General features: G+C 45.6%; 2 protein-coding genes across 3 annotated transcripts in view; both read left to right on the top strand.

The window, feature by feature from the left end:
- The window catches only part of LOC146982284 (uncharacterized), a 62,745-nt gene extending 61,687 nt beyond the window's left edge, over window positions 1-1,058 (top strand). Inside the window, exons 15-16 of one of the 2 annotated variants that reach the window (XM_085783278.1) lie at window positions 401-574; window positions 847-1,058. In XM_085783278.1, the coding sequence (XP_085639404.1) occupies window positions 401-574; window positions 847-856 (184 nt within the window). In that variant the 3' untranslated portion in view covers window positions 857-1,058. Of the gene's footprint in view, window positions 1-400; window positions 628-846 lie in introns of those variants that run through there. The other variant, XM_085783280.1, reaches the window with a different exon arrangement.
- A 6,419-nt stretch (window positions 1,059-7,477) lies between these two features.
- The window catches only part of btr30 (bloodthirsty-related gene family, member 30), a 35,291-nt gene continuing 17,131 nt past the window's right edge, over window positions 7,478-25,637 (top strand). Inside the window, exons 1-7 of the mRNA XM_085783296.1 lie at window positions 7,478-7,496; window positions 11,155-11,272; window positions 12,228-12,707; window positions 14,756-14,860; window positions 14,949-15,044; window positions 18,354-18,587; window positions 19,730-19,904. Of these exons, the coding sequence (XP_085639422.1) occupies window positions 11,159-11,272; window positions 12,228-12,707; window positions 14,756-14,860; window positions 14,949-15,044; window positions 18,354-18,587; window positions 19,730-19,904 (1,204 nt within the window). The 5' untranslated portion in view covers window positions 7,478-7,496; window positions 11,155-11,158. The remainder of the gene's footprint in view (window positions 7,497-11,154; window positions 11,273-12,227; window positions 12,708-14,755; window positions 14,861-14,948; window positions 15,045-18,353; window positions 18,588-19,729; window positions 19,905-25,637) is intronic.

Genomic DNA, 25,637 nt, shown 5'->3' with positions numbered 1-25,637 from the left:
CCTGATTGATCTTCACTCAGAACTTGAATCTTTGACTTTGATTGAATTGATGAATGACATCTGAAATAGTGGTTGCTGAATATTTGCAGTTGTTGTTGTGTGAGAATGATTCTTCAGTTTCCGCTCATTTCACTCAGTGGTCATGAATAATGTCTGATCACTTCAGTTCAACCTTCACACACACTCGTATTTCTCTCAGTCAGACGACTCATGTTTTCTAGAAACTCTGGAGAAAATGTCCAGTATCAGCTCATCAACTCACTTCATCTCTATCACAACAATGTGCACAAGATCCTCACAACTCATGTTTGGACAAAGACACTGAAATTCACCTGTTGAAGAAAAAACTCTTCTCTCTGATCATCAATGAATTTATCTTCTTCTTTTATTCTTTATTCAGATTGGTGAACTGCAGTTTGTCAGAGATCAGCTGTTCTTCTCTGGTCTCAGCTCTGAAGTCCAACCTCTCCCACCTGAGACACCTGGACCTGTGTCAGAACAACCTGAAGTATTCAGACCTGAAGGATCTGAGTGATCTTGTGAAGAGTCCAGACTGTAGACTGGAGACTCTGCGGTCAGTCGGGGGGCGGAGTCAGTCTGTGCTGCTTTCAGCACTGTTGGACTAAAGTCAGTGTGAGACAATAACAGGGACAACAGTCAGCCAATCAGAGCAGAGAGAGAGACAACAGTCAGCCAATCAGAGCAGAGAGACAACAGTCAGCCAATCAGAGCAGAGAGAGACAACAATCAGCCAATCAGAGCAGAGAGAGACAACAGTCAGCCAATCAGAGCAGAGAGAGAGACAATCACTGATCCATCACCTCTGTCCTCTGCTTCTCTTCTCAGATGGGACTAAACTCCTCCATTCCTCTAGTCCTGAACCTCCTGATCTGATCTGAGAGCAGCTCCACTGTCTCTCTCAGAGTCCAGTCCACCATCCTCCCTGTGTGTTCTGGACCTGACAGAGATCATCACTGTCTCTGGACTCATCTGATCCTCTACACACTCTCTGCTCCTCCTCCTCCTACTCCTCCTCCTCCTCCTCCTCCTCCTTCCAGACAATCGGACTCGAGTCATAGGGACTCGGACTCGAGTCAACTCGAGTCGCAAATTTAACGACTTGCGACTTGACTCGACTTGGGAGACAATAGCCGTGTTTCCACTGCAGGAGTTCCTGGTAAAGGGAGGGGGTAGGAACTTCTACAGGAACCGTCCTCTCAGTGGTCGTGTTTCCACTGCAGAGTCGGACCCCGCGGCGACGTCATGAGTTTCAATCGCCGCTTAAATCGTTGTGCGACAGTTTCGACCGTGACGTCACCCAGGCAGGTCACAAGCACATGCACAAAAATCATAACAACAACGAAGAAGGATGGAAGGAGCTGAGGCGGTAGCCGCGTTTCTGGTTTGTGTGTTTGTGCACACAGCGGTTGATTGCAATCCTGCTTGAGTTTTTTTTTTTTTTTTTTTTTACTTTTCACGGCATTGTTTTGTGGCGTGATGGATCCCCAGTGTGTCGAGGTGCGAATCTCCTCGGTGCCGAGCTGCTCTAGCTTTAGCCAATCAGTGCCGGGTTAACCTCGAGCCCCACCCAGGAGCTTTTCAGGGCCGAACGGAGTACCTACCCTGGAGTAGGTACTCCGTTGCCCCCCGTAAAGGTTCCTGTAAATGGCCCTGTGGGGGAGGTTCCTGCAGTGGAAACACGCACCAACGGGGATGGCCCCGTAAAATTACCCCGAAGTTCCTGCAATGGAAACGCGCCTAATGGCTCCAGACTCGACTCGATTTGAGACAAGATGACTCAGACGACTTATAGGCCTGTTTTTTTTCATTGTATATTTTTTCATTGTATATTTTCTATATTTTTTCATTGTATATTTTCTTTCTATCTATCATTCAAGTATGCCCAGTGCAGTCCGTTTGTGTGCACAGCGCGCGCTCTAGCAGGTTCAGACGGGCTCTGTTTTTGTTTTTGTTTTCCCCGAAGCGGGAGCACGCACTTTTGCGCTTGATTGCATGCGTTTACTGATCCATTGTTTCCCCTACAGTGTATTTTACATGTTTACTTTAAAAGAAAGGAGCTATAATATACGTCTAATGCGTTGCTATCGTTTCATTACATTCATTATGATGCATTTCTTCAAAGCGGCCCGCCAGAGGGTCCAATCCGGCCCATAGGATGAATTTGCCAAGTGGGAAAATTACATAGAAGACAGAAGAGGCTTGATGATGTTGAAAATGCACATATTTTTTTTCAATAATTGTCAGGTTGTTCATAATGTTCTGTAAAAGTATAGTTAATTAACTGTAAACATCTTAATAATGTAGCTACTTGTAGCCTACTTCTTTGCACTAAAACAAAGGGAAGAATTTAGAGTTCTCGTTATTCATAGGCTGTTATGCTGTTATTTTACTGGTCCGGCCCACTTGAGATAAAAAAAAACCATGCACACTAGTCTGCACGCTCTTTTTTGACATTGACATTAGGAAGATAAGGTTTTTCTCTTCAAGATATAAACCCGGGTGCTTTGTGGGTTGGCTGGGGGACACTGGTGCAGGACTTGACTTGACTTGCTCACAAAAGAAAAGACTTGGGACTTGCTTGAGACTTGAACCAAATGACTTGAGACTCGCTTGGGACTCGGATCGGAGGGACTTGGACAATTGTCTGCCTCCTTCCTCCTCCTCTTCCTCCTCCTCCTTCTCCTCCTCTTCCTCCTCCTCTCTTCCTCCTCCTCCTCTTCCTCTTCTTCCTCCTCCTCCTCTTCTTCCTCTTCCTCCTTCTCCTCTTCTTCCTCCTTCTCCTCTTCTTCTTCCTCCTCCTCCTCCTCCTCTTCCTCCTCTTCCTCCTCCCCCTCCTCTTCTTCTTCCTCCTCCTCCTCCTCCTCCTCCCTCCTCCTCCTCTTCTTCTTCCTCCTCTTCTTCCTCCTCCTCCTCCTCTTCCTCCTCTTCTTCCTCCTTCTCCTCTTCTTCCTCTTCCTCCTCTTCTCCCTCCTCCTCTTCCTCCTCCTCCTCCTCGCAGGTTGATGAAGCTGTGACATCATCAGTCAGTTGTGACCTCACCGTCTCATTAAAGTGACTTCCTGTTTGAAAGTTTGAAATAAAAATGAGTTTGTCTTTTTAAAACTGGTTGTGATGTCATCATGATTACATCGTCTCTGAGCTGTAATGTTACAGCTTCTGATTAAAACCAAACTTTATTATTTCAACTTTAAACATTTATTTTGTTTTTATTTTAAAATCAAAATGTTTTCATTTGATATTTTTAGTCACGACTTTTAAAAAAATGAATTCACCTTTAAAGTGAAGTTAGAATCTACGACTGGCTGAGTGTTTTACAGTGACTCAGCAGTTTTAATGTCGTCAGAGTTATTCAATAAGAGACAGGAAGTGACAGGAAGAAGCAGCCAATCACAGGCCAGACCTCACCCAACAGGATTCACCACACACACACACACACACACACACACACACAGAGGAATGTGCTCGGTCCAGTTCGTCCTCAGCTAAACTATGACAAACACTCACTCTGAGGTTTTCAGCTCTCACTTCGTCTTCACTTTGATTTTTGGCCTAAAATCAATCAAATAAAAATCTGAATATTGATCCGAGCAACAAACTGACACTGAATCAGTTTAATCTGAATAAAAACCAAACGGAGAAGAAGAAACCGCGACACGGAGGAATGAAAGTTTAGTTTCGTTCATTAACGTTGAAATGAAAACAGACAGAAACATGAAGCTGGTTGTTGATTGGTCGGTTTGGCTGTGAGCAGGTTTAGACCGGCTGGTTTCTGTGTGAGCAGTGGTGGACAGTAACAGAGTACATTTACTTGAGGACTGTACTTGTAGCTACATATCCAGAGGATTTGTACTTTACTTGAGTATTAGATTTCTTTGGTACTTATTACTCTTACTTGAATACATTTCCAAGACAAATATTAGTACTTTTACTGGAGTTAATTAGTAGGAAGGCTGAAAAGTACTGGTTACTTTCAGGTCTTTTTCTAAAATCCTATTGGACACAAGCTACCCAGGGGGCAAAGCAAAAAAACGGACACGGAGCGTTGTAAAAGGTTTGACACCAGAAATGATATCTAGGAACTTCAAGGATTAAAACCTGGGTGGACAACCCGGTCAACTAGCTGCTGGAAAGCTACAGGGAGCCAAAGCCCCTTTCTGGGGTCATTTTGCTGGCGAAATGATGTAAATGCAAATATTTAGGTACTACAATGGCATAAATAGTCATACAACTATAAAATGTGGCAGAGAGTATCTTGACACATAGGGGGAGGCATGAAAAAAACATTCTGGGGTTTGTTGCAACTCAGTTTTAAGATATCACCCTCAACATCCCAAAAAAGACCAAAAAAAGTACTGTTCGCCTGACAAATTCTCATGAAAATTATTATTTTTCAGCACTTTATGGAGAATATCTATGTTTAGCATGTATATAGAAAAATTCCTTAATTCATAAGCTTCCATTTGAGTCCAAGATAGCCTTTCTATCTCAAAAGCTCCACTTGCTGTGGCCAACGGTCTTCTCTATCTATATGTTCACTTTGGGGAGACCAGAAATAGAATGGTTTCTGATCAGGCCAGTTAACATAGTTTTTCACAATAGGTGTTGCATTGTTTGGAGACAGCCTGTGGCTTTCCAGTAGCTAGTAGAAAGGCTATCTTGGACTTAAATGGAAGCTTATGAATTAAGGAATCTTTCTATATACATGTTAAGCATAGATATTCTCCATAAAGTGCTGAAAAATAATAATTTTCATGAGAATTTGTCAGGCGAACAGTACTTTTTTTGGTCTTTTTTGGGATGTTGAGGGTGATATCTTAAAATCGAGTTGCAACAAACCCCAGAATGTTTTTTTCCTGCCTCCCCCTATGTGTCAAGATACTCTCTGCCAAATGTTATAGCTGTATGACTATTTATGCCATTGTAGTACCTAAATATTTGCATTTACATCATTTCGCCAGCAAAATGACCCAAGAAAGGGGTTTTGGCCCCCTGTAGCTTTCCAGCAGCTAGTTGACCGGGTTGTCCACCCAGGTTTTAATCCTTGAAGTTCCTAGATATCATTTCTGGTGTCAAACCTTTTACAACGCTCCGTGTCCGTTTTTCAAAAAACTGGGATTTTTGCCCCCTGGGTAAGCTGTGTTTGTCTGTGAAGGAAACCCTAACCCCTAAAAGCAGCACATCAGTGCAGCTGAGCAGCAAAGAGTTCATTCTCACTAACAAGAGTTAAAAGCTCCTTACATTCATTTACAAACTATTAGAGTCATTCATTGATGTGAAGAATAAGACATTTACTCTGACTCTGACTTTGACTTAAAGTACATTTAAAAGCACGAACTTTTGGATACATAAGTAGGGGAGAGTGGGGTAATGTGAGACACCCCCTGTATCTAGAAAACGGAACACATTTTTGGTCATGTGACCATTATGTTTTCAAGCCCCTTCCATTTCCCCATGGCCATGAAGGAGAGGACCTCATGATGCTGTGGAAAGCATGTTCTTTTCACAAAAATATGATTATTGCATGTAAAAGTACATTTTCTTGCTGTCAACTTAATCAACTGTTGTGCCAAAGCAAATTGATTCAGGTAGAAAAACGTATATGATACATGATGATGAACTACCAACACATAAAACCATGTGATGATGCTGGCTGAAAATTAGCCTGAATTTCTAAGAGAGGTTGTTTTTTCTAAAATGGGGGTGTTGGGGTAAAGTGAGACAAATGCTGCGGGGTAAAGTGAGACCATGGATGTATTATAATAAATCCATGAGTGAGACTGTGAGCACCACACACAAAGATTTACACTAGAATCTCGTCCCCCAAGCCAGAAATCTCGCGTGATCAAACATGATCTGTAGCCACACTGCTTTGTTATGCTATGTGCTCTCAGTCAGCTCACTTCTTTATTGGTTACATTCAATTTTAGTCACATTCCACTTTGTCGGCTCCCCCCACATAAAAGAGGACTTTTGATCAAAATGGTCACGATTGTCGGGTCCTACAACCTGACCCCCAGACTATCTAACTGGTTCTATCTGTCATTTGAATGTTAATTAAAACATTCTGTGTTGTATTTGATTTTGTTCTTGAGTCACTTTGTGTTTAGAAAAAAAAGTGCTTAATTGACCAATCCCCATGATTCTGCTACTAGTCCGACATTAGTTCTGGGATGTGTGGTTGTCCAGCTGTCAGGACTCTAACTGTTACAACATGTGTTGTTATGGTGGTTTCAGAGTGGAACAAGTAAGTGGATCAGTTTACCCCCTTGATTTCTCTAGTCTGTCTCAGTTTACCCCTGAGCTGGGGTAAAGTGAGACACAAGACCACTTTTTTTAAAACAATCATATTTTCACTGTCCTTCATTCTAAATACATTCTGATAATTTCCATTGCTAGGAAACATCCTGAATTAATGGGAAATGTGTAAATTTGACTGATAAATCATTTTAGCTCGCTTAGAGGGGAGCAAATGTAAAAAGTGTCTCACTTTACCCCACTCTCCCCTACCTTTAAAAGCAAGTACATTTGTACTCTTACTGCAGTAACATGTGGACTGAGCTACTTTTACTTGTAACAGAGTAAATGTCGACCAGTAGTATTTGTACTCTTACTCAAGTACTGGGGTTGAGTACTCTGTCCATCTCTGTGTGTGAGTCTGTTCAAACGGCAGCAGCAGTGAACAAACCACCCAAACCCACCTGGCCACTTTCTGCCGCGAGGCCCCGCCCACCGTGACGTCACAGAGCGAGGCCCCGCCCACCGTGACGTCACAGGCCGCCTCTAACCTGAGTTTCAGGATCAGTGTGTTGACAGCTGGACCAGCAGGAAGGTAAGGAGCTGCTGCTGCTGCTCTGCTCTCACTTCAGCTGCTTTCAGACTTTAAACCCTCTTCATGTTGGAGGAGGACGAACGTTTAGAGACTTGAACCCGTTCTCCACTTCCTGTTGTTGGTTGGTTTGTGTCGTTTAGTTTCACTGTGTTTGGTTTCAGCTTCACCTGTTTGTGTCAGAGCAGCTGAGCAGTGATTGGTCGGAGCTCCACAGGTAGATCAGGCTCCTGTCTGCAGCAGCACATGGTTAGCCTAGCTTAGCCTAGCCTAGCTTAGCCTAGCCTAGCCTAGCCTGGCCTAGCTTAGCATCAGTGAACACAGGCGTTGGCTGCAGGAGCCAATCAGGAAGCAGCTCAGTGTCAAAGGAAGATGAAGTTGTCCTGTCTTCTCTCTGATGTCCCTTTATTGTGAAGGGTTCTTTTTTTCCCCACTCGAGACGCTGTGATTGGACGGTTTCAGCTGAACAACAGAGCTGATTGGTCGGTCAGAAACCACTGAGCTTCAGCCGTAAAACCTGTGTTTGTCTCATTCAGTTCCTCTGTTGTGTTGTGTTTTGTACAGGTGACGTTGGCTCCGCCCCCTTTTACCTGTCCTCACCTGTACAGAGTTATCAGCCCGATCTCACACAGGAAGCTGCACACCACAGGTAGAGACACCTGTCTGTCCTCGTTCTGTCTGTCCTCTCACCTGTCTGTCCTCGTTCTGTCTGTCTCACCTGTCTTTTTCTGAAAATGATAACAGTCCAGTACAGTGCATACAGATTATAGATACAGTATGTAGCAAATCCAGAATATATTCCACAACAATGATCTCAAAGGTCCTTGTTAGGTCTTAACATTTCAGCCAGTTGCATTCTGAGTTCCCAGCTACTTTAACACTTTGTCAAACTTTGCTGATACAAAATCTTAGTCTTTCCAGAGAAATATAGTCTGATATCAAAGACTTCCACAGATGTATTGAAGCAGGTTCATCTCCTACCCATTTGGTCATAACAGCCTTTCGGCCCAACAGAAGCAGAAAGTGTACAGTGTTTTTATGTGATCTTATTGATTCAGGGATGTAACCCAATAAACACAATATTGGAATAGGCTGTAGCTGCTGTTTAATTATCACACTAACCTCAGAACATACTGTACAGTTTGCCAAAAACCGTTGAATCTTTTCCCATTCCCAGAGGCAGTGAAATCTTGTCCCTGAAATAGTCTTACATTTTGGACAGTTTGGAGAGGCCCCTGCTGTATATTTACTATACATATATGGAGATATATAAACATTTTGTAAGATATTATATTGCATTTCTCTGAATCTGTTACATATGGATATTTTCGAAGGTAAAAGTAAGATTTCCTCCCATATTTCACCGTCTATCGTTGTTTTCAACTGGGTCTCCCATAGTTTCCTGAGGAATGATAATCTGTCTGAGGAATGATAATCTGTCTGTTTTCAAATATTGCAATTTGGAATAAAATTTGGAGACAAAGTGACCTTGTTTAAGACTGTCTAAAAGAGTCTTTTCTAACGAGTTAAAGTCATCTGGAAGATTGAGCGTATCCATTTTAGTATACACATAGGCCTAGTCCACACGAGCCCGGGTATTTTTGAAACCGGAGTTTTGCTTCGCGTCCACACCAGTGCTGTAATAAAAACACTCCGTACACACGCAACCGTGAAATCCGCTACCAAGTGACGCAATGCACGTGTGGAAGGCTGTTTTAACCAATCAAAATACAGTGGAAACCGCTTATGGATCAAAAGGCTTGGGACGGAATCATTTCTATACAAATGCTGTTTAAATAATTCGTTATCAAGAAATCCGCTTATAGTGTTCATTTTTGGTCATTTTATGGATGTAAACATGCGCAAAAACCATTTCAAAACTACGTGTTATTATAGCTTTATTTCACAGACTCCAAGTCCAACAATTAAATATTAATTAATTTAATAAAAATGTGTAGCCTATTTATTTTATTTTCGGCGGTGTCCCTTTGACGTGCACTGCTGCAGCAGCCTGCACATGTTGCTGCGCTGTGTCTTGACTCTTGTGCTGTGTGTTGTTGTGCGCTGTGTTGTTGTGCTGTGTGCATCTAGCATTTAGATGATGTAAAAAAATAAAAGATAAAAATAAAAAGTGATAAAAATCCACTTTGTCACCTCCATTTTTGCGAGCTCACCTGCAAACCGCTGCAAACAACCTCTGCAGCTGGCAGTGTTTACATCAGCACGTGTGCAGCTATGACGTAAACGAGTAAAACAATCACGGTTGCAGTGTCCACACGCACCCGGTGAAACCAACCCCGGCCGAAAACCCCACCCTGGACTCCGGTTTCAAAAAACCACGGTTTCAGGGTTCCAAAAGCACGGTTGCATGTGGACAGGACATACAACCGGGAACATATGTTCACGGTTTCAAAAATACCCGGGCTCGTGTGGACTAGGCAATAGTGTCTGACCTGGAGGTATTTGTAAAATTGTTTTGTTTGTAGTTTGTATGTAGCCTGTAATGATTCAAATGTTTTAAATTTTCCCCTATCCCAAAGGTCATGAATATGGTAAATTCCTGCTTCATACCAGTTCCAAAAGTTGGGCCCAATGCCCCCCCCCATGGTTAATTCAGGATTATCAGTCAGTGCTGTTAAACAACTCAAGTTATATTTAGTCCCAAATAATTTCTGTCCTCACCTAATAAATTGTAACGATGAGTGGCTCTACAGAGCCGAGGTACAGAACCCAGTTAAATGGAGTGAGATGAACAACCTTATTCTAAATGCTTCCAAAACGAAGTAGATTCTAATGGACTTCCACAGGAATAAACCACCCCATCTCCCTCTCATTGTAAACAACACAGAGGTTGAGATGGTTAAAAGTTTCAAATTCCTTAGTGTCACTATTACAAACAATCCCAGCTGGCACCTGAACACCAGTATTATTGTCAAAAGATCCATGCAACGACTTTTCTTCCTTCGTAAGATGAAAGACTTTACTTCTAACTGTCAGATCTTGATTACTGTAACTTTTATAGGTGCATAATAGAAAGTATTCTTCCTTTTTTGTCCACAGTTTGGTTCAGTAACCTCACTGTTCAGGACCAGAAATCTCTGACCAGAACAGTCGATCTGGCTCAGAAAACCATTGGTAGTCTACTGATCACTGACCACTGCTCTCTTTAGAGCTGTACACCACTAGCCTATATACAGCACACCTCTGGTGCAATTATAGTCAAGGTAAGATGAATAAAAACAAGGTTGCGTATAATGACGCCCTTCGTATCTTGCTGAAGTTTCTACGGTGGGAAAGTGCAGCTGTTAGTTTGTGCCCTGTAATGTCCCCACATTCAATGCTTTGTTAAGAAATTATATTTATAAATTTATCTGCAGACTGTATCAATCAAAAAATGGAATTATAACTAATGTCTCTGACTGAGCCAACTCAGAGTGACACGAAATACACTTCCATGTTTTGGAAACACTGGTCTGAACAACTGTACTGTTTTTAGTTTGTGTGTGTGGACAGACTGTGTGCTGTCTATATTGTTTGTCTATGTTTGTTTGTGTCAATTGTTGGACTTGGAGTCTGTGAAATAAAGCTACATACTGTGTGTGTGTATATATATATATATACATATGATCTGCCTAAACTTGATGCACTTTACAACTCCAGGCTCCTGGCTCGGGCCCTGCCTCTAGTCTCTTTGTTCCTCTCCTTCCGGTAGACGGTAGGCTACCGCTCCATTAAATGCTCTTCCTCCCGGTTCACAGGCAGTTTCTTCCTGTGCTGTGCGCAGCCTAAACAACCTCTAGCCTCAGTCAGGGCCAAATAGAAGGTTTTAACTATTCATTATTATCTTTATCATTATTTTATTGTCATTCTTCTATAGAAAGTGGCGCTGAGACACGGATACCTCCACTGTACACTCTAAAAAGCTTGTTGTCTTTTTTTTTTTATTAGGACGAATGTTTCCATGTTTATTTTTACTTGGATGTCTATGGTGCCTATATCTGGGGACAGTGTCCTTCTGTCTTAACCTGCCTTCTTATGCTTCATGTCATTTACTGTGTTTTTCACCTGTCTGTCCTCTGTCTGTCCTCTCACCTTTCCGTCCTCACCTGTCTCTCCTCTCACTGGTCTGTCACCTGTGTCTGGTGGTTGCCGTGACGCTGTGTGAAGACTTCCTGTGTCTGGTGGTTGCCGTGACGCTGTGCAAAGACTTCCTGTCTCTGGTGGTTGCCGTGACGCTGTGTGAAGACTTCCTGTGTCTCTGGTGGTTGCCGTGACGCTGTGTAAAGACTTCCTGTCTGTGGCCGTAGGACGATGGCGGAGGCGGCGGCTCCAGATCTGTTCTCGGAGCAGGAGTTGACCTGCTCCATCTGCCTGGACCTGTTTGACGAACCCGTCTCCACTCCGTGTGGACACAACTTCTGCCAGGTGACATCCCCACGCCGACCGTGACATCACTCGCACGCCGCCCGTGTCCCAGCGTTACACACGAACACAACAAATAGTCTCACATGTAAAAGACCGGCTGCTTTGATCTAATATCCACCACTTTATTTTCCCATGATCCATTGCGTCACACCACAACGGAAGTGGGTTTTAGTAGCATTCTAGTGAGCGGCTAACTGGTAGCGTTAGCGGCTAACTGGTAGCGTTAGCCACCGGTGTAGGTACCAAATGTGGGGGCTCCGGGCTGCCAAAACCGTTTGGACTAAATCTGATGTTTGTTGAATGAATGAATGAATTTATTTATTTAAAACAGGGACAATGCACAAAAAAACATTAATCTTGTAAAACAAGAAGAGATGCTTTGAGCCAGGTTATAACAACAGTTGCTAATTTCCGCCTGTCGTCCCTGGGCAGGTAAAGTGGGAACAGATCAATATTAAGATTAATTGAAATAGGACATAATAACCATAATATTTAAAAAATTGACAGAATGCACTAATAAAAGCAGGGAAACAGGAGCGCCAAATCACAAATTATTGAACAAACATTACTATTTCTGTGTGCACGTTTTTGTAATTAGTCGTGGTTATCGTTGTTGTTAGCTTAGCTGCTGCTGACAGCTAAGCTAACATCAGGACGTCAGCTGTTAAAACCCTCCCGTTGTGGGACACGACATGAAACTACTCCAGTTAGCTCAGTCATGTTGGAACTAGGATATCCGCTGGAGAAAATATTTGTTCATGGGCCGTTTATTGAGTTATTTAAGACACTGCTAACGGCTAACGGCTAACAACTAACGGTTAGCCCAGCTAACGTTAATCTAAAATGCAATGAATGGAGTGTCATGGCGACACCCAGCGTCGTTCTCCTGAAAGTGGTGGATAAACAGTCGCCACGTGGATGTGAAACTAAAATCCGTCTCCTGTCCTCTGTCCAGGCGTGTATCGGCGGCTACTGGGCGTCCAGCCCCGTCTGCACCTGTCCTCTCTGCAAGCGCCAGTTTGACGAACGTCCTCGCCTCAGCGTCAACAAAGTCTTCGCTGTGATCACGGACAAGTACAAGCTAGCTCGCTACGCCGCCGCCGGGCTCCCCGTGCCCGTCAGGAACGGGACGGGCACGGTGGCAGAGGGCGCCATGGCGACCAGCGTGAGCACCAACCCGTTCCTGTCGATGGCGGCGGGCGAGGCGGCGGCGGCGGCGGCGGCGGCGGCGGGGGGGGAGGACGTGGTGTGGTGCGACGTCTGCACGGGCGTGAAGCGTCCGGCCGTCAGCTCCTGTCTCACCTGCACCGCCTCGTACTGCGGCGAGCACGTGCAGCCGCACCAGACCACGGCCTTCTACGCCAAACACCCGCTGATGGAGCCGCGGGACGCGCTGAGGGGTCGAACCTGCTGCCAACACCGCCGCCTGCTGGAGGTCAGAGCACACTGCACACCGCACGCTGCTGCTGTGATGTCACAGTCACATGCTCCTCCTGACTCACTGTCATGTAGGATGGATGGATAGATGGAAAGATGGATGGATAGATGGATAGATAGATGGATGGATAGATGAATAGATGGATGGATAGATAGATGGATGGATAGATGAATAGATGGATGGATAGATGGATGGATAGATAGATGGATGGATAGATGAATAGATGGATGGATGGATAGATGAATAGATGGATGGATAGATGGATGGATAGATGGATGGATGGATGGATAGATAGATGGATGGATAGATGAATAGATGGATGGATAGATAGATGGATGGATAGATGAATAGATGGATGGATGGATAGATGAATAGATGGATGGATAGATAGATGGATGGATAGATGAATAGATGGATGGATAGATGAATGGATGGATAGATGGATAGATGGATGGATAGATGAATGGATGGATAGATAGATAGATAGATGGATGGATAGATAGATGGATGGATAGATGAATAGATGGATGGATAGATAGATGGATGGATAGATGAATGGATGATAGATGGATAGATGGATGGATAGATGAATAGATGGATGGATAGATAGATTAATGGATAGATGGATGGATAGATGAATAGATGGATGGATAGATGAATAGATGGATGGATAGATGGATAAATGGATTGATGGATGGATAGATGAATAGATGGATGGATAGATAGATGGAATTAATGGATAGATAGATGGATAGATGAATAGATGGATGGATAGATAGATGGATGGATAGATGGATAAATGGATGGATGGATAGATGAATAGATGGATGAATAGATAGATGGATGGATAGATAGATGGATAGATAGATGGATGGATAGATTAATAGATGGATGGATAGATGAATAGATATATAGATAGATATATAGATGGATGGATGGATGGATGGATGGATGGATGGATGGATGGATAGAAAGATGGATGGATGGATAGATAGATCAACTTGGGTCTCGACTCCGCCAGACTTTGAATTAGATCTAGTTTTACAAACATGTCGGCTTGTTGAAGTAAATAAACTTCTGGGTGCATGTTTGAGTCTCCATCTGACGCTGTCTGTGGCACCATAGTTATCTGGGTGAGGAAATGATCTAATTTTATGCTAGAAATAAGGTCCAGATTGTACAAAATGGAAATTCCCCTTTAAAGGGATAGTTCAACATTTTGGCAAATTGGCCCATTGCCATAATCGCTATAGTCATAGCAGTAGGTTCATTACCTTTAATTGTAGGTGTAAGCTATTTTCAGTACGGTGGAGCGCAGCAGCTGGCTGCTCAGAGCTACGCTATGGAGGCTAAGGGAATTTCTTGGTTTCCCTCATTAAACTCATCAAATTCAACATCCCAAAACTCCACAGCGCTTTTGTAGACAAGTTGTGACCTGCACAACCACCACGCTATGAGATAATGACGGAACGATACGAAACGGAGCCGTTTTCGAGGTAAATACAGGGTAAATACGGAGACTGCTTGCTGAAAAACTGTCCCTGAACGCAACGCGCATCAGCGGTTTTGTATGAATTTACCTCGAAAACGGCTCAGTTTCGTATCGTTCCGTCATTATCTCATAGCGTGGTGGTTGTGCAGCTCACAACTTGTCTACAAAAGCGCTGTGGAGTTTTGGGATTTTGTATTTGATGAGTTTAATGAGGGAAACCAAGAAATTCCATTAGCCTCCATAGCGTAGCTCTGAGCAGCTCACGGCTCTGCTCCGCTGTACTAAAAATAGCTTACACCTACAATTAAAGGTAATGAACCTACTGCTATGACTATAGCGATTATGGCAATGGGCCAATTTGCCAAAATGTTGAACTATCCCTTTAAGTAAAGTTGAAATACTGGGAAAAAAAGAAGAAATTCCTTGTATTTGACAGGGTATAAATAGTTTTGGGCTTCAGTGTGTATATGTTACGTTCACCGTGTGTGTGCGTTGCGTTCACCGTGTGTGTGCGTTGCGTTCACCGTGTGTGTACGTTGCGTTCACTGTGCAGGTGTACTGTCGGACGTGCCAGAGTTGCATCTGTGCCATCTGCGTCCTGGAGGAACACCGGACACACAAAACGGTCTCGGTCCAGACGGAGAGAGTCAGCAAACAGGTAAAAGGTCGTAGTAGCTACACAATGATGATGATGTCACTGTGAGCGTCGGCCAATGAGACGAGCCCGTGTTCACCTGTGCGTGCAGAAACAGGTGGCGAGGACGGAGCAGGAGATCCTGAACCGCATCAAAGGGAAAGAGACGTTCCTGTTTGAGCTGAAGAGGAAACTGGGCGGAGTCAAGGTCAGACACACACACACACACTCTTAGGCTGTCTTTACACTGCAGGTCTTGATGCCCAATTCCGATTTGTTGCCTATATCCGATTTTTTTGACGGTCTATTTACATGTTCTATCAGAAGTGACCCAGATCTGATAATCTGCATTTACACCTGCTGTGCTTGCATGAAACGACCCGCTGGAAATAAACTAGTGATTTCAGGAAATTGTCACGTAATAATATAAGAATATTTTTAAACAAAGGTGAGTCTGGTGTTCAGAGTTTATATCCAACACGTCACTTACAAAGTGAACGTTACAAAATAACGTTAGTGAAGTGGCTGCGTGGAGCAGAGCTGCTGTGAGATGAGACAGCGAAGGTGACGGTGACAGTTGTGCCACCGTTTGATCCTCCGTCGCTCACGTCGTGAGGACGGGGACAGCCTCACACATTTGTATACAATGTTTGTTTTTCCTCTCTTGATTTCTTATCGGCTCCGTTCAGTTTTTGCCGGTAGGAAAACGTGAAATCTGGTGTTTATCTCGCGCTCCCTCGCTTGCCCTCGTATCGATCCGCATAGAAATGAATGTTACTGTAGTGGCTATATGAAAACAAGAACTAGTGAGGGGGAAAAAAACAGACGCGCGGACACCACAAAAATTATTTTTTTATTTATTTAAACCTTTATTTTAACTCGTTGGTCATTGAGGTTTCCCTCATTTACAGGGACGGCGAGTTTATTAAACACTGTAACGCCTGTGACAGTGATTACAGCTGGCCACAGCTGGCCACGGTAGTCCAGGTCAGCCCCACGTGTCAATCACGGACTACAGAGGTTCAGCGAGACGCGTGAGCACGTGAATTAATATTATCATTGATGACGTATGACACGCATTGCCAGGGAAGATCCGATCTGTCTGTTTAGACTGCAGACGCATTGGCAGAGATCCGATTTGTATCTGATTTATTTCCACATATAACGGGGGCCTGAATCTGATCTGACAATATCCGATTCCATGCGCATTTGTCCCGTTTACACGTTCATGTTACAGATCCGATCTGAGCCACTTCAGAGAAAAAAATCGGAATTGGGCCACTTGAACCGTGCAGTGTAAAGACAGCCTAAGACACACACTCCGTCAAATCTCCCTGTGCACTCGGCCCCTTAAAGGGATAGTTCAACATTTTGTCAAATTGGCCCATCGCCATAATCCCTATAGTCGTAGCAGTAGGTTCGTTACCTTTAGTTGTCGGTGCAAGCTATTTTTAGAACGGCGGAGCAGAGCCGTGAGCTGCTCAGAGCTACGCTACGGAGGCTCATTATGGGATTTCTTGGTTTCCCTCATCATCAAACTCATCAAATACACAATCCAACAACTCCACAACGCTCTGGCGGACAAGTTGTGAGCTGCACATTCACCACGCTATGAGATAATAACACAACGTTACCACACAGAGTTGTTTTAGAGGGAAATTCATGCAAAACCGCTGATGCACGTTGCCTTCAGGGACAGTTTTTCATCAACAGTCTCTGTATTTCCCTCTAAAACAACTCTGTGTGGTAACGTTGTGTTATTATCTCATAGCGTGGTGAATGTGCAGCTCACAACTTGTCCACCAGAGCGTTGTGGAGTTGTTGGATTGTGTATTTGATGAGTTTGATGATGAGGGAAACCAAGAAATCCCATAATGAGCCTCCGTAGCGTAGCTCTGAGCAGCTCACGGCTCTGCTCCACCGTTCTAAAAACAGCTTGCACCGACAATTAAAGGTAACGAACCTACTGCTATGACTAGTGATGTCACGGTTATAAATTTTCTTGGTACGATTATTGTCAGAGAAATAATCACGGTACTACGATTATCACGATTATTAATATGCACTAATTAATTTCACAACACTATGAATGTGTAAAATCAAATACAGTCAAAATATAATTACATTACTCATTATTAATACAAAATGTTTCAAGTATCTATTAATATATGACCAATTCTTAATCCCCAGGGGAAATGTTTCAGGTCATAAATTCTTATCTATACCAAATATTTGCGTTTATTTTAATCGTTTTTTGTTTTGTTTTGCTTCTTTTTTTTATTATTATAAATGACACGCTAACATTTAAATTCCTACCAATTCATGTTACGTTAGATAAATGGACCAGTATCTGAGCATTTACCTTTATTTTTGCGCCACATCTGCCGATATGGTTCCACCATCATGTTTTTTGGAAAGTGACGGTATTTAGGAATCTTTACGATTAATTAATTGTGGCGTTTAATACCACGATTAGTTGTCAAAACAAGTAACCGTGACATCCCTAGCTATGACTACAGGGATTATGGCAATGGGTCAGTTTGACTAAATGTTGAACTATCCTTTTAACCCTCTATGGTACCATGTTGCCCTCAGGCAGCAACATACCACTTTCTGGCCTGTCACATCTCCACAATTCATCATTTAATGCTGTAATACTTTAAAAAAGAGAGGAGACCTTAGAGAACCAATAACAATGCTTTAATTTATCACATGACTTTCAAGAAGCCACTGAAACCCTTTTTGCAGACTTTTTCAAAGGAAACAGGTTTGCCATTTTGCTCCACTAAAACGGTCTGAAAACATACAGTAACTTCCTGGCCCTTTTTCATCTGGAAAAAAATATATTTCACTAATAGATTAGTAAAGTTTCATTTTTAATAGTTCCATGCAATTTAGTTACTTATTAAATAATGGAAACTTGTTAAAATGCAGCTGTTGCCCCAAAGCAACAACGTACCATTATAGAAAATTGCAACGTTGCCTTGAGGCGACAGTGGACCATTATGGAATCAATATTACATTATGAGACTATGGTAGTGTGTGTTTAGGTGTAAATATAATGTTCAAAAACATATAATTCATCATAATTTAGTTTTTTATCCTTAATAAATGTGATTTTGGATGCAGTAAAGTAAACATCAGGCTATTATGATGATGATGAGGAAGATGAGGATGAGGCCAGTGAAGGGTAAAGTCTACAGAGACTGGTCGGTGTTTCTAATACAGTAGATGATGAACCGTGATGGTTCAATGTTGCTACAGGAAACAAATCCCAAAAACTTCCAAAAATAAATAATTTTTTAAAATGTCTTTAGATGATGTTTATTTAGTCTATTTTGAGACATAAAAACACTCCAGACATTTTTCCCCCACTGGCATCATAATGCAGCGTAGCATAGAGGGTTGGTTTTTGTTTTAATACCATAGCAACCTTCTTCTTCTGAGGCTGGGTTAAATGAGTGATGATGTCATAGTAAACGGTGCGATCACGTGACCGCGGCCGGCTGTGTTCCAGAGCTACGGGGACCGAGAGCGCGGCGAGGTGCAGCAGCTGCTGGACGACGTGTCGGCCTCGCTGGACCGCATCCGGACCGAGGTGGTGGGCCGGATGCAGAGCCAGCTGGACGCCGTGATGTCACGGGGGGAGGGGCTGGCGGGCCGTCTGGAGGCGGAGCTTAGCGAGCTGACGGACCGGAGGATCGAGCTGGAGGCGCAGGCCGTCAGCCAGGACCACATCGGCTTCCTGCAGGTGAGAGGCCACTGGTCTGATGTTACCTAGCAACCACAGGTGGAGTCTGATGTTACCTCAGGGTGTCCGCGGGGTCTTGAAAAGTATTAAAAGGTGATAAATCAATTTTGGGAAAATTAAGACCCTTAAAAAGTATTAAAAAGTCTTTTCACGACTTTATAAAGTCTTAAAGGACAATTCCAGGCGAATTCAACTCTGGGGTGTACTTTCCTAACATTTTAGGTCTAACAGAAGTTTGTCTCCTGTTTTGTGGTAGTTGTGTCTGTCCCCGCGTCGCCACGGCAACGATGAATGGGAGTGGATGTAAGTTCTGCTGCTTAGGCTGTTTCCAGCCCTCAAAGCCACAGACAGCGTCAGATGGAGACTCAAACATGCACCCAGAAGTTTATTTACTTCAACAAGCCGACATGTTTGTAAAACTAGATCTGCAGTGCTGGTGTGTTCAGGTGCAGTGGGAGCTACCGTTTGTGTCATAAACACAGGAATATCAACTCTTGACTTGCTTCAAGTGTACATTTTTTTCCACAGACAGCGTCAGATGGAGACTCAAACATGCGCTGAGAAGTTTTTTTAACTTCAAGCTTCAAGCAAGTAAAGAGTTGATATTCCTGTGTTTATGACACAAACAGTAGCTTTCCGACTGCACCTGAACACACCGCGCACGGCAACTGGGTCTCGCGCGAGACTCTGGGAGACTTTGAATTAGATCTAGTTTTACAAACATGTCGGCTTGTTTAAGTAAATAAACTTCTCGGTGCATGTTTGAGTCTCCATCTGACGCTGTCTGTGGAAAAAAATTGCGGCTTTGAGGGCTGGAAACAGCCTAAACAGCAGAACTTACATCCACTCCCATTCATTGCTGCCGTGGCGACGCGGGGACAGACCATAACTACCACAAAACAGGAGACATTAAACTGAAAACCTTCAGATTCATTCTGTTAGACCTGAAATGTTAGGAAAATACACCCCCGAGTTGAATTCGCCTGGAATTGTCCTTCTTCGTTACTTGCCATCACTGTAAACCATGGGGTGTTGTGATTGGTTGGTTCCCTCAGTGGGCGGAGCTTAAACCATGGGGTGTTCTGGTTGGTTCCCTCAGTGGGCGGGGCTTAAACCATCAGGTGTTGTGATTGGTCCCTCAGAGCTTCGAGGACGCGGCGGCGCCTCTGGCCGAGGAGCAGAGCGACGCGGACGAGGACTCAGACTTCTCCCTCCACTTCGAGATGGGAGACGTGAAGAACTCTCTGACGGAGGTGAAGGACAAGATGGACGACATCAGGATGGAGGACGGACGGTCCAGAGGCTCCAGGAGCTCCTGTAGGTCCTCACCTGTCTCACCTGTCTCACCTGTCTGTCTACCTGTCTGTCTCTACCTGTCTGTCTCTACCTGTCTGTCTACCTGTCTGTCTCTACCTGTCTGTCCTCACCTGTCTGTCCTCACCTGTCTCACCTGTCTGTCTCTACCTGTCTGTCTCTACCTGTCTGTCTCACCTGTCTGTCTCTACCTGTCTGTCTCTACCTGTCTGTCCTCACCTGTCTGTCCTCACCTGTCTCACCTGTCTCACCTGTCTCACCTGTCTGTCTCTACCTGTCTGTCTTCACCTGTCTGTCTCTACCTGTCTGTCCTCCCCTGTCTGTCTCTACCTGTCTGTCTCTACCTGTCTGTCCTCACCTGTCTGTCTCTACCTGTCTGTCCTCACCTGTCTGTCTCTACCTGTCTGTCTCTACCTGTCTGTCCTCACCTGTCTGTCCTCACCTGTCTCACCTGTCTCACCTGTCTGTCTCTACCTGTCTGTCCTCCCCTGTCTGTCTCTACCTGTCTGTCTCTACCTGTCTGTCTCTACCTGTCTGTCCTCACCTGTCTGTCTCTACCTGTCTGTCCTCACCTGTCTGTCTCTACCTGTCTGTCCTCACCTGTCTGTCTCTACCTGTCTGTCTCTACCTGTCTGTCTCTACCTGTCTGTCCTCACCTGTCTGTCTCTACCTGTCTGTCCTCACCTGTCTGTCTCTACCTGTCTGTCTCTACCTGTCTGTCCTCACCTGTCTGTCTCTACCTGTCTGTCCTCACCTGTCTGTCTCTACCTGTCTGTCTCACCTGTCTGTCTCTACCTGTCTGTCTCTACCTGTCTGTCCTCACCTGTCTGTCTCTACCTGTCTGTCCTCACCTGTCTGTCTCTACCTGTCTGTCTCTACCTGTCTGTCTCTACCTGTCTGTCCTCACCTGTCTGTCTCTACCTGTCTGTCTCTACCTGTCTGTCTCTACCTGTCTGTCCTCACCTGTCTGTCTGTCTCTACCTGTCTGTCTCTACCTGTCTGTCCTCACCTGTCTGTCTCTACCTGTCTGTCTCTACCTGTCTGTCTCTACCTGTCTGTCCTCACCTGTCTGTCTCTACCTGTCTGTCCTCACCTGTCTGTCTCTACCTGTCTGTCTCTACCTGTCTGTCCTCACCTGTCTGTCTCTACCTGTCTGTCTCTACCTGTCTGTCTCTACCTGTCTGTCCTCACCTGTCTGTCTCTACCTGTCTGTCTCACCTGTCTGTCTCTACCTGTCTGTCCTCACCTGTCTGTCTCTACCTGTCTGTCTCTACCTGTCTGTCCTCACCTGTCTGTCTCTACCTGTCTGTCTCTACCTGTCTGTCTCTACCTGTCTGTCCTCACCTGTCTGTCTCTACCTGTCTGTCTACCTGTCTGTCTCTACCTGTCTGTCTCTACCTGTCTGTCTCTACCTGTCTGTCCTCACCTGTCTGTCTCTACCTGTCTGTCTCTACCTGTCTGTCTCTACCTGTCTGTCCTCACCTGTCTGTCTCTACCTGTCTGTCCTCACCTGTCTGTCTCTACCTGTCTGTCTCTACCTGTCTGTCTCTACCTGTCTGTCTCTACCTGTCTGTCTCTACCTGTCTGTCTCTACCTGTCTGTCTCACCTGTCTGTCTACCTGTCTGTCTCTACCTGTCTGTCCTCCCCTGTCTGTCTCTACCTGTCTGTCCTCACCTGTCTGTCTCTACCTGTCTGTCCTCCCCTGTCTGTCTCTACCTGTCTGTCCTCACCTGTCTGTCTCTACCTGTCTGTCTCTACCTGTCTGTCCTCACCTGTCTGTCTCTACCTGTCTGTCTCTACCTGTCTGTCTCTACCTGTCTGTCCTCACCTGTCTGTCTCTACCTGTCTGTCTCTACCTGTCTGTCTCTACCTGTCTGTCCTCACCTGTCTGTCCTCACCTGTCTGTCCTCACCTGTCTGTCTCTACCTGTCTGTCCTCACCTGTCTGTCCTCACCTGTCTGTCTCTACCTGTCTGTCTCTACCTGTCTGTCCTCACCTGTCTGTCTCTACCTGTCTGTCTCTACCTGTCTGTCTACCTGTCTGTCTCTACCTGTCTGTCTACCTGTCTGTCTCTACCTGTCTGTCTCTACCTGTCTGTCCTCACCTGTCTGTCTCTACCTGTCTGTCTCTACCTGTCTGTCTACCTGTCTGTCTACCTGTCTGTCTCTACTTGTCTGTCTCTACCTGTCTGTCTACCTGTCTGTCCTCACCTGTCTGTCTCTACCTGTCTGTCCTCACCTGTCTGTCTCTACCTGTCTGTCTCTACCTGTCTGTCTCTCACCTGTCTGTCTCTACCTGTCTGTCTCTACCTGTCTGTCTCACCTGTCTGTCTCTACCTGTCTGTCTCTACCTGTCTGTCTCTACCTGTCTGTCTCTACCTGTCTGTCCTCACCTGTCTGTCCTCACCTGTCTGTCTCTACCTGTCTGTCTCTACCTGTCTGTCCTCCCCTGTCTGTCCTCACCTGTCTGTCTCTACCTGTCTGTCTCTACCTGTCTGTCTCACCTGTCTGTCTCTACCTGTCTGTCTCTACCAGTCTGTCCTCACCTGTCTGTCCTCACCTGTCTGTCCTCACCTGTCTGTCTCTACCTGTCTGTCCTCCCCTGTCTGTCCTCACCTGTCTGTCTCTACCTGTCTGTCTCTACCTGTCTGTCTCACCTGTCTGTCTCTACCTGTCTGTCTCTACCTGTCTGTCTCTACCTGTCTGTCCTCACCTGTCTGTCTCTACCTGTCTGTCTCTACCTGTCTGTCCTCACCTGTCTGTCTCTACCTGTCTGTCTCTACCTGTCTGTCCTCCCCTGTCTGTCTCTACCTGTCTGTCTCTACCTGTCTGTCTCTACCTGTCTGTCTCTACCTGTCTGTCTCTACCTGTCTGTCTCTAACCTGTCTGTCCTCACCTGTCTGTCTCTACCTGTCTGTCTCTACCAGTCTGTCCTCACCTGTCTGTCCTCACCTGTCTGTCCTCACCTGTCTGTCTCTACCTGTCTGTCCTCCCCTGTCTGTCCTCACCTGTCTGTCTCTACCTGTCTGTCTCTACCTGTCTGTCTACCTGTCTGTCTCTACCTGTCTGTCTACCTGTCTGTCTCTACCTGTCTGTCTCTACCTGTCTGTCCTCACCTGTCTGTCTCTACCTGTCTGTCTCTACCTGTCTGTCTACCTGTCTGTCTACCTGTCTGTCTCTACCTGTCTGTCTCTACCTGTCTGTCTCTACCTGTCTGTCTCTACCTGTCTGTCCTCACCTGTCTGTCCTCACCTGTCTGTCTCTACCTGTCTGTCCTCCCCTGTCTGTCCTCACCTGTCTGTCTCTACCTGTCTGTCTCTACCTGTCTGTCTACCTGTCTGTCTCTACCTGTCTGTCTACCTGTCTGTCTCTACCTGTCTGTCTCTACCTGTCTGTCCTCACCTGTCTGTCTCTACCTGTCTGTCTCTACCTGTCTGTCTACCTGTCTCTACCTGTCTGTCCTCACCTGTCTGTCTCTACCTGTCTGTCTCTACCTGTCTGTCCTCACCTGTCTGTCTCTACCTGTCTGTCTCTACCTGTCTGTCTCTACCTGTCTGTCCTCACCTGTCTGTCCTCACCTGTCTGTCCTCACCTGTCTGTCTCTACCTGTCTGTCCTCACCTGTCTGTCCTCACCTGTCTGTCTCTACCTGTCTGTCTCTACCTGTCTGTCCTCACCTGTCTGTCTCTACCTGTCTGTCTCTACCTGTCTGTCTACCTGTCTGTCTCTACCTGTCTGTCTACCTGTCTGTCTCTACCTGTCTGTCTCTACCTGTCTGTCCTCACCTGTCTGTCTCTACCTGTCTGTCTCTACCTGTCTGTCTACCTGTCTGTCTACCTGTCTGTCTCTACTTGTCTGTCTCTACCTGTCTGTCTACCTGTCTGTCCTCACCTGTCTGTCTCTACCTGTCTGTCCTCACCTGTCTGTCTCTACCTGTCTGTCTCTACCTGTCTGTCTCTCACCTGTCTGTCTCTACCTGTCTGTCTCTACCTGTCTGTCTCACCTGTCTGTCTCTACCTGTCTGTCTCTACCTGTCTGTCTCTACCTGTCTGTCTCTACCTGTCTGTCCTCACCTGTCTGTCCTCACCTGTCTGTCTCTACCTGTCTGTCTCTACCTGTCTGTCCTCCCCTGTCTGTCCTCACCTGTCTGTCTCTACCTGTCTGTCTCTACCTGTCTGTCTCACCTGTCTGTCTCTACCTGTCTGTCTCTACCAGTCTGTCCTCACCTGTCTGTCCTCACCTGTCTGTCCTCACCTGTCTGTCTCTACCTGTCTGTCCTCCCCTGTCTGTCCTCACCTGTCTGTCTCTACCTGTCTGTCTCTACCTGTCTGTCTCACCTGTCTGTCTCTACCTGTCTGTCTCTACCTGTCTGTCTCTACCTGTCTGTCCTCACCTGTCTGTCTCTACCTGTCTGTCTCTACCTGTCTGTCCTCACCTGTCTGTCTCTACCTGTCTGTCTCTACCTGTCTGTCCTCCCCTGTCTGTCTCTACCTGTCTGTCTCTACCTGTCTGTCTCTACCTGTCTGTCTCTACCTGTCTGTCTCTACCTGTCTGTCTCTAACCTGTCTGTCCTCACCTGTCTGTCTCTACCTGTCTGTCTCTACCTGTCTGTCCTCACCTGTCTGTCTCTACCTGTCTGTCTCTACCTGTCTGTCCTCCCCTGTCTGTCTCTACCTGTCTGTCTCTACCTGTCTGTCCTCACCTGTCTGTCTCTACCTGTCTGTCTCTACCTGTCTGTCTCTAACCTGTCTGTCCTCACCTGTCTGTCTCTACCTGTCTGTCTCTACCTGTCTGTCCTCACCTGTCTGTCTCTACCTGTCTGTCTCTACCTGTCTGTCCTCACCTGTCTGTCTCTACCTGTCTGTCTCTACCTGTCTGTCCTCACCTGTCTGTCTCTACCTGTCTGTCCTCACCTGTCTGTCTCTACCTGTCTGTCTCTACCTGTCTGTCTCTACCTGTCTGTCCTCCCCTGTCTGTCTCTACCTGTCTGTCCTCACCTGTCTGTCTCTACCTGTCTGTCTCTACCTGTCTGTCCTCACCTGTCTGTCTCTACCTGTCTGTCTCTACCTGTCTGTCCTCACCTGTCTGTCTCTACCTGTCTGTCTCTACCTGTCTGTCTCTACCTGTCTGTCCTCCCCTGTCTGTCTCTACCTGTCTGTCCTCACCTGTCTGTCTCTACCTGTCTGTCTCTACCTGTCTGTCCTCACCTGTCTGTCTCTACCTGTCTGTCCTCACCTGTCTGTCTACCTGTCTGTCTCTACCTGTCTGTCTCTACCTGTCTGTCTCTACCTGTCTGTCCTCACCTGTCTGTCTCTACCTGTCTGTCTACCTGTCTGTCTCTACCTGTCTGTCTCTACCTGTCTGTCTCTACCTGTCTGTCCTCACCTGTCTGTCTCTACCTGTCTGTCCTCACCTGTCTGTCTCTACCTGTCTGTCCTCACCTGTCTGTCTCTACCTGTCTGTCCTCACCTGTCTGTCTCTACCTGTCTGTCTCTACCTGTCTGTCTACCTGTCTGTCTACCTGTCTGTCTCTACCTGTCTGTCTACCTGTCTGTCTCTACTTGTCTGTCTCTACCTGTCTGTCTACCTGTCTGTCCTCACCTGTCTGTCTCTACCTGTCTGTCCTCACCTGTCTGTCTCTACCTGTCTGTCTCTACCTGTCTGTCCTCACCTGTCTGTCTCTACCTGTCTGTCCTCACCTGTCTGTCTCTACCTGTCTGTCCTCACCTGTCTGTCT

This window comes from Trachurus japonicus, chromosome 8, assembly GCF_045865225.1.
Source record: "Trachurus japonicus isolate A0001 chromosome 8, Traja_1.0".
Lineage (NCBI taxonomy): Eukaryota > Metazoa > Chordata > Actinopteri > Carangiformes > Carangidae > Trachurus > Trachurus japonicus.
Note: the sequence above shows the minus strand (reverse complement) of the source record. Positions and strands in the feature narration are given on the sequence as shown.